General features: G+C 48.8%; 1 protein-coding gene across 1 annotated transcript; it reads left to right on the top strand.

Annotated features, from left to right (window-relative positions):
• Nucleotides 1-354: 354 nt before the first annotated feature.
• LOC123441360 lies at nucleotides 355-7,860 on the top strand. The gene is made up of 6 exons (XM_045117830.1): nucleotides 355-1,220; nucleotides 1,274-1,365; nucleotides 4,226-4,457; nucleotides 4,581-5,015; nucleotides 6,477-7,542; nucleotides 7,644-7,860. The coding sequence occupies exons 1-6, from the start codon at nucleotides 392-394 to the stop codon at nucleotides 7,747-7,749; spliced, it is 2,760 nt and encodes a 919-aa protein (XP_044973765.1). The 5' UTR covers nucleotides 355-391; the 3' UTR covers nucleotides 7,750-7,860.
• Nucleotides 7,861-9,365: the final 1,505 nt, after the last annotated feature.

The raw sequence follows: 9,365 nt of genomic DNA on the forward strand, positions 1-9,365 counted from the left end.
AATGAAAGAAAACGACAATAATGGAAACATCGATGCAGTGCACAGTTTGTAGACGAACATCCCAAGACCTCGCGCACTGTTTTCTGACGGGCAAACTCGACCGAAAAGTCAACGCCGGAATGAATAGCAGCCCAACGGATCCGGCTCCGGTTGCGGCTCAGAGAAAAGTAAACATCCATGGCCAGAAGATCTGACCGGAGAAAAGTAAACATATATGGCCAAAAGATGATCCCCAGAATTCCGTCCAGCTCCAGCGGCAGATAGCCAAAAGATGGCCCCTTCTGCATGCTCCACCTTGAGAATGGAATGGATATGCCATGGCAGATACGAGTCATGGTACGTAGGCATGCACTAGCCTCCTTTGCTGCTCGTAGAAGTATAGCACGTAGCCATGTCAACACAAGCTGCACCTGCACGTAGATGCAAATTGCCTCCCTCTTCCTCGGTGAAAACCATGCCTATGCCGCTGCTGCTCCCGCTCGCCTTCTTATTTCTGCGCACAGTTACACCCACCGGCAGCAACGGGAGCTGCACGCCGAGGTCATGCGGGGACCTGACCATCAGGTACCCCTTCTCCCTCGCCGGCGCACAGCCGTTCTACTGCGGCTACCCGCCCTTCGACCTCACCTGCGACACCAGCACTGGTCATGCTGGTGCCTACGTGAGGAAAACGTTCAGGGAGCACCTGTTCCGCATCAACGACATATCCTATGAGAACAACTCCATGGTGGCCGCCGTGCAGACCTCCTTCGTGGGCGACAGGGCCTGCCCCGTCCCCGACTTCAACGTGTCGGCCAGCCTCGCCCTCTTCCCGTTCAACATCAGCGTCGCCAACAAGCGTCTGGTGTTCTTCTACAACTGCACCGTGCCTCGTGAGTTCAGCCTGCCGCGGCGGTGCGCGAATCACTCGATGGGAGCCTACATCTCCGGTTCATGGGACGACGGCGAAGGCGGCACGCCGCCGCAGGGGGTTCCGAGGAACTGTAGCTCGGTGAGCGTGCCGGTGCACCGAGGAATGGCGCGACCTCATGAGCACTACGAGCGGCTGATCAGGGATGGATTCCTCCTGAAGCTGCTGGCGCCGATAGGGGACTGCGATGGATGCAGGCAGATGAGCGGCAGGGAGTGCAGGTTCGATCAGTTTGCGTTCCAGTGCGCCTGCCCCGACGGGAACCTCTGCTCAAATTCCACCCAAGAAACCAACGCAACAGCTCATCCAGGTAAACAGAGCGTTTCATTTTCTACTCTACATTGCATTGTTGTGAAAATCAAGTATTGCAGCTTGATTGCATAGACGCAATTAAAACAAATTCATCGGCGCTGATTGAATTGGCAGATGAATGGCAGATGAAGTTCCTGAAAACGGTGATCGAATTGATAGATCATCATAATTTGGCTGTGTTTAGGTAGGGGTCAGGATTAGGCGGGGCGGGATGCTGCTGTCCGCAAACACAAACGCGGGCGCCAGCGACTTAGAGCATCTTCACCCGCGTCCTCAAAACGCCCTCTCAATCGATGTTTTAATTGTCGACGCTAAAAAAAATCGTTCAGTCGTGCTTCATGACGTCGTTTTTTAACGGATTTGACTAAAACTAGCACTGGCGGTCCCAAGCTGAACCCGCCCCCCGAAGGACGCTTGGGGACGACCGACGCTATTTTTACATGCACAAACCCCACCGACCTGCATCTCTCTTCTCTCTCTCCTTCCTTTCTTTGTTAGGTCCACCATGTACATGTAAAAAAAAATCTTTACTTTCTTTTATCTCTCTTCTTAGTGGCCGCCTAGGAACCAAGCCCTACCAAACCGTTTTTCTTGTCGGTTAACCCTCACGCAACGCTATTTTGGCCCTTAGGACGCCTAACGGCCAGAGATGCTCTTAAGCGGTCATCATGGCTGCCCGTTACATGCCGGCTACATTTATTGTTGACAACGTGGCAGCCTGTATGATCCCGCTACAAACCCGCTTGACGTATGTACCTTTACAAGACCGAACATGTTTTCTGATGACATGTCGCCCTCCTGAACCTGTCCACCTCCAGCTCCGTCTCGATAACCTTGTCGGCGCCGAGGAACGCCCTGACGAACGGCTCCATCATCAGTCGGGGGCTCGCGGTGATGATGCACCTCCTGCCGAACGAGCGGAACACCCGCCACCCATCAGGGTGCTCGTCGCGGGTGTAGAACGGACGCGGATTTTGTCTAGCCCATTGCGCGCACAACCCATATCAGGTCCATCCATCCGGCATGCAGGTCAAATCAATCATTCCACATGCAGGTCAAATCAATAGGTTGCTTGTACCTCTTTCTTCTCTCTCTCAAACAAATCCATATTTTCATTACCCCTTTATAAACTTAAATCGTTTATATCTTCTAAACCGATATTTCAATTTTATTTATTTTTATATATTTGAACCTCTAGCGCAAAGACCTTTATAACAAGACCGATGTTGAATATATTTGGACTAGTTTAAAAAATTTGAGTGAAGAGTTCTTCACTGTTTCTAGCAAAGTTCGGACAAGCTGTTTATATAGCTCTTCAGTTCCAAAAAGATTTTCTAGCAAAGTCCTTCAATATTTCTGACAAAGTGCAGACCTAGTATTCAGAAAGTTCTTGAACTCCTGAAGTTTATTGAACTATACCACAAAGTTCTTCAAACTTTTCATACAAAGTACCGGCTAGGTAAATGTAATATTTCGCAAAATAATAATTCAATATTATTCTTATTCTAAAGGTCTTTGCGTCATGATTATAGTGAACTAATTTATTTTGAAATCGGAATATTGGTTTAGAAGATATAAATGATTTAAGTTAGGAAAGGTGAAATAAAATGGATGGATTTGTTTCGGAAAGAGAAGAGAGAAGAAAGAGAGTGGACATGCAGATGTGACATCATGTGTACTAGCTGATGTGATGTGCATGAAGATGTGTGGTGAAGATTTGAGTCGGGCAATGAGTTAGGTATAGCCATATTCGGTGTAGAACCTGGTGTGCACCCACTGGGCCACCGTGCATCTGCCCGAGAGTTCAGGGCATCTATATATATGCACCTCCATTAGTGTGAGATCCATGGTCATCCTTCCATAATTCCATATATCTAAGAAGTCCTCTGGAAAATGAGCATTTTCCGTGGGAACTTTTGCTGATCTGCAGCCACTCATAACTTCGTCCCAGATCTTTTCTTTTTTCGAAACAGGCTTTCGCCCCGCTTTGTATTACAAAGCAACCACTTTCGGTACATCCAACGATAGGTGCTGGAGCGGAAACAGCACATGCACGCCCAAAAGAAACAACAAAGAAAGAGGCAAAGAAACAAATGCCAACAACAGCGGATCACCGAAAACGGAGAAGCCTCGCGACCATTGCGTCCACCGAAGAACACCCACCAAGCTCGTAGACTCCGAGACGCCGGTACCAATCAACACCTCCAAGAAGGTCTTCCCTTACCCATCAATCGGCACCGACCGCGACTGCTCATCCATTCACATCCACTGCCAGAGAAATCAAACATGTCAAATTCAATGGTAACATGATTTTCACGTGTTAAGTAACGAACGAACACAAGTTTTTCTATAAGATCAAGGGAAACTTGGATGTTAGATAAAGAAAGTGGCGTAGATGTAGAAGGAGCAAATGCATGTCCGATATGGGTAATGGGAAGAGAGGAACCGGCATCGACGGTGATACGAGTAGAGGTGTTGACTGGATAGGAGGTGTGGAGAGTATCGGGATGAGCGGCCATGTGAGCCGTAGCACCGGTATCCATGTACCAGTCGCCACCGCCGGTGTAGTTGGACGGTGTAGAAGAGGAGTGTAGAGCCTCCAGCAAGGCCGGGTCCCAGGCCGCTTGGGAAGCGCGGGAGCCGGTGGCTGTGGCGGGTCGTCATGGAGAGCGGCGGCAGCCCTCCTGGCTGCGGTAGCTGTCCAAAGGAGAGGGAGGCCCATACGACGCCACGTAGGGCTGCGGTGTGGCGTAAAACGCTTGATGCGAGGGAGATCGTGGACCGATGATGACGGGAGTAGGCACATGTGGAACCCACATGGAGTAAGCATGCACGAAGCCGGACCATGGGTTCTGCCTGACATACCACGGAGCCGGTTGTTGCTGCTACTGTGGACGGGCTGCTCCTCCCTGAGCGTCGCTCGGCTGCTGCTGATGGCACCCCTTGCACTGACCACCGCGGCGACGGCTGTTACTAGGTGGAGCCTGCTGCTGCTGTGAGAAGGGATCTGATGCCTGTGGGAAATTCGGCTACTGCGTGGGGGCGCGGCTGAGGTGCAGGCGACGCCAGTCCGTCGCGGGAGGCAGTGGTGAGAGCCGTGTGCGTGGCCCGTATCCGCTCCATCTTCACCCGCCTCTCCTTGAGCTTGAGGTACGCCAACCCCTTAGCGAAGGTAGGCTCCGGGATGAGAGTAAGGTTGGAGGCGACGTTCCCAAACTCATCATTGAGACCAGCGGTGAGTGTGCTGATGAGGAGCTCATTGCGGATCGTCTCGCCCAGATCACGAAGCTCATCGGCATGCTTTCTGAGGCGCATGCAAAAATCATCAATGGATGAATCAAGTTGTTTGCACCCATAGAACTCGCCGTGAAGAAGGACCTTGGGCTGAAGTTTGTTGTCGGTGAAGAGGCCGTTGAGATTGGTCCATACGGCGTAAGCGTTATCATCGTCGCATACAACGGTGTGGAAGAGGTCCTTGGAGATGGTGAGGTAGAACCAGCGGATGATGGTGGCGTTGCGGGTCATCCAGTCCTCGTCATTCACCATGAGACGGGAGTCCACGATGCCATCGATGTGACTGTGGAGCAGGTACTCAAGGAACACCAAAGAGAAGTACCTCTTTCAGGCGGAGTAGGAGGCGGTGGACTAATCAACGATCACTGGAACGCGGTCGAAGATGTTGAAATCGCGAACGAGGGGGACGTCCGGGCCGACGAACGGATTGCTGCCGGAGGAGGCCGAGTAACTCAGAGAGACCATGGCAGCGGGCGATCGGCGGCTTCGGGTGGTAAGGGTGAGGGTGGCGGAAGTGGATGATGCGGCGGTTGCGCGTTGGTGTGCGCGACGACGGCGGTGGCCCGTGATGGAGGGCGCGGCTGTGGTGGCGGCGGTGCGCGATGGAGGGCGCGGCGGCGGCGGCTAGGTTAGGAACGTGGAGGAAACTGATACCATGTAGAGACTTAGGTTTGGACTGTGCAACTCTCAATATACTGATTGGGTGCACTAGGCACGTATATATAAGGTACAAGATGGGTCTTAATCTCAACTATACAAAGAACTAGGAGGTGAGCCTACGACACAATATACATACACAAATAGGTATTCAACACCTATGATAATGAGTTTCATGTACATAACGATAAACACTGCCAGATTAGTGTTTCCATAATTATCCGGGCATCGATTTTATATTATTGTATCAAAAGCAGTATTTAAAATGTCACATATACAGTGCGTGCTCTTCACAATATTGCAATGTACATTTTTCATATATTTCTTCCGCAAAATATTCTAGGGTCACTTGTTAATATTTCTTGGAAAAAGACAAACGGCATTGATTTTTAAACTAAGTATTATGTGGTATTCCAGGTAGCAAGAGGACTGGCAGAAAGATACTACCAATAGGTATGCTAACACTTGCACTTTTTTGTCACATGTTATGATTTAAATGCCAGTAGTTCCTCAACGAGGATTTTTGAGATAAATATTTTTTCAGTTTGACTCTACAATATTTGCATAAAACAAGTCAATGGGGAGCAACAAAATATGATCTTCCTTTTCCTATTGCTGCCTTGTACTATTTCAAACCGTTCTTAGGACCCGTTGCAGTCATGCAACGAGAAGCTCCTCTTTGTGGTGACAGAGCTTCAAAAATGCTACACTTACGGACAAGATACGGATGAAACTTACGGATTGCTGCCGCTTAGCCAATCCTTCTGCCCCGCTGATTTCAAAGGTGGGCCCTGGTGCCCCAAGTTTCCAGTAAAACATGGACAGCTGAGTCCGTAAGTTACTTTCCGTAGCTTCCGTCCGTAAATCTAGCACTTCTCGACAGAGCTTAATGGGGCATGGGAGAATCAGGAACACGTGTTGTTAGCCTTGAAAACTAGTGGTATATATCAGCAACCTATCAGAATCTGGAGATTCCGACCCAATGCTCTCTTGGCAGCGGCCTCGAGAATACTAGTGGCTAATCGGCAAGCTAATCGATTGTTTAATCAGTTAATCGGATACTTGATGATCCTACGAGTAGGGATTAATCGATAAGTTAACTGATTAATCGGACGAATTCTTGAACAGGGATTAGAACACTACCAGTGATTTTGTGAAAGAAAATTAAAAACATGTGTAGTCATGCAAAACCATAACCCCCAGACATGTGGTTTTGCGCAATTAACTTGAATTCAAAACTATTGATGCATGTTTCTACATATAACTCCTTGCACAAAGAAAATAACATCTGCTTCAATCTCAGCTTTGATATCAGCAGCTGCAGCACTGCTCTTGCCTTGTATTTATGTGCTTATATGCTATATGACGGGGAAAAGAAACAGGTTTCTCCTCTGGAAAAAGAATACCAGCAGCACTGAAAGGCATTACGAGGCTATGATAGTATCGTATGGATCACTTGCTCCAAAAAGATACATGTACTCAGAGGTAATGAAGATAACGTCTTCTCGCAATAAGAAACTTGGCCAGGGTGGTTACGGTGTGGTTTTCGAAGGAAAGCTACATGATGACCGTCTGGTTGCTGTGAAATTCTTGCATGACTGCAAAGGAAATGGGGAGGAGTTTGTGAATGAGGTTATGAGCATTGGCAGGACCTCTCATGTGAATATTGTTAGCCTGTTTGGATTTTGTTTGGAGGGATCAAAACGAGCTCTTATATATGAGTACATGTGCAATGGTTCCCTAGATAGATACATCTACTCAGAGAACCCAAAAGAAATTTTAGGATGGGAGAGGCTCTATGCGATAGGGATTGGAATAGCTCGTGGACTGGAATATTTGCACCATAGTTGTAACACACGGATCGTCCATTTTGACATTAAGCCTCAAAATATCCTTCTGGACAAGGATTTTTGCCCAAAGATTGCCGATTTTGGTCTAGCTAAACTATGCCATACCAAGGAGAGCAAGCTTTCAATGATTGGTGCTAGAGGAACAATTGGATTCATTGCTCCAGAAGTTCACTCGCGAAACTTCGGACTTGTTTCAACAAAGTCAGATGTTTATAGTTATGGAATGATGTTGCTAGAGATGGTTGGAGGCAGGAAAAATGTGAAATCAGTGGTTGCAAAGTCAAGTGAAAAGTATTTCCCAGATTGGATTTATGATCACTTTGCTCAAGACGATGGATTAGAAGCATGTGAAGTTACAAGTGACATTGAGGAAATTGCAAGAAAGATGACCCTTATTGGCTTGTGGTGCATACAAGTATTACCTATGTATCGCCCTACTATTACCAAAGTTCTAGAAATGTTCGACAGAAACATAGATGAGATGGCCATGCCACCGAAGCAAAACTTCAGTGGACTACTGTAAGATACTTCTACATCTATTTGTATTCCCTTTTTTCGGTGAAGTTATTTTTTCAAAATATTTTCAATAACTTAACCTCCTTGCTTATCTCTAATTCCAGAGAAAATTCAGCTCACAATATGAATCTAAAAAGTGCAAGCTCTACGAGATCTGGGGAGACAAGCCTTGTAAATTCAGGAAACACACAACAATGTCCACCACTTTGAGGAGGTTACTTGTACTACAGTATATTGTTATGTTGAACAGGCTCAACTAAGTTCGACATTGTACCGTAATCCTTCCAGAATTGCCAATGCACAATTGACTGGAAAATCCAATATAAATTCCTCGGTGTTCTAATTTTCTTTGAGATTACCTAAAAATAATTGCTTTAAGATTAAAGACAAGGGCCATATTATGGGGATCTAAGAGTGGTGAAATGAAATTTTTTAGTCTGATGTGCAACTGATGCTTATTCCATGTGATGTGTACGAATGACCAAGACTAAGAGCATCTCCAACAACAGCGCAAAACAAGCGCCGCACCCAAAAATATCCCTTTTTAGCGCGCGCGCGACGCGGCGGGATGCTCCAGCGGGCGCGCAAAAACCGCGCGCGCGCTAAAACAAGTTGGGCGCGCTGTCCATAGCCTCATCCCGCGCTGGTAATTTGGAGCACACACTTCCGCGCGCGGCAGACTCGAGCGCGCGCGAACTTTCTCTCTTTCTTCCTCCTTCGCACCGCGCGCGCCGGCGCCAGCGCCCCTGCCACCATGGACGCGCAGACCGGCACCCCGCTCACCCCGCTGTACAGCCGCGAGCCCTCCGTCGCCGCCGCCGTTTGGAGGCATGGGTGCACCTCCGGCCGCCCCTGCCATTTGGAGGCATGGGTGCACCTCCGGCCGCCGTTGAAGATCTTGCCAACACCGTCGGAGCTTCACGTGATGCGGTGTGTGATGAGGTTAGGGAGGAAGATTCATCTACGGAGGCGGAAGAATCGTCTTCGGAAGATGAGGACGAAGACGAGGAAGATGATGAATGATGTGTCTTTCATTTATATGTCTTGAACTTGTTTGCATTCTGAACTTGGTTGGATGAACTTGTGGGCATGAACTTTTATGCATCTCAACTTGTTTGTGTCAAATTCACATGTTTGCATTTTTGCGCGCTGCTGGAGCTGCGCGCGCTGCATTTTAGCGTTGCTGCTGGAGCCAACGCTGCGCGACGCGCCAAACCAGCCGAAACGCGCGCGTCTAATAAATTTTTTGAACGCGACGCAAAGCGCGGCTGTTAGAGATGCTCTAAAGACCACAGACTCTGCCTTGCGCGGGTCACGGCGGCACCCGCACGCTGCAGCGGCACCAGCACCGGGACGGGGATGAGGGCGATGAATCGGGGGCAATAGGCCATTACCGGACGGACAGCGATGGTGTAAGGACACCAGTGTTGGGCTGTAGGCCATGCAACGAGCTAGATCAGTGCAACACAACGGGCCGCGTTCAGCATCCACAAAATAAAACCAACAAAACACGAGTCGTTCATATATTATCCCAATTTTACGTACCTTATTCCACGCAACACCGCAACCACCAGCCACCCACGGACGATTGATCGAACTTCGTGATGCGTTCGCCGTTGCTACAAGCACTACTTTTCGTCCCGGCAACATGCCACTAGTAGAAAAACAGCTTATAGCTCCAGTTTGGTTAAGCCATAGTTTTGGTTCACGAATCGGGACTAATCAACCGAGACTAATGCTAGCCCCCGGTTCGAAGCTGCTCCGAACCGGGGCTATTGACCTTCCATGTGGCGGGGCTGTTCGCGAGGGGGTGGGGGGTATTAGTC

Source organism: Hordeum vulgare, chromosome 3H (assembly GCF_904849725.1).
Source record: "Hordeum vulgare subsp. vulgare chromosome 3H, MorexV3_pseudomolecules_assembly, whole genome shotgun sequence".
NCBI lineage: Eukaryota > Viridiplantae > Streptophyta > Magnoliopsida > Poales > Poaceae > Hordeum > Hordeum vulgare.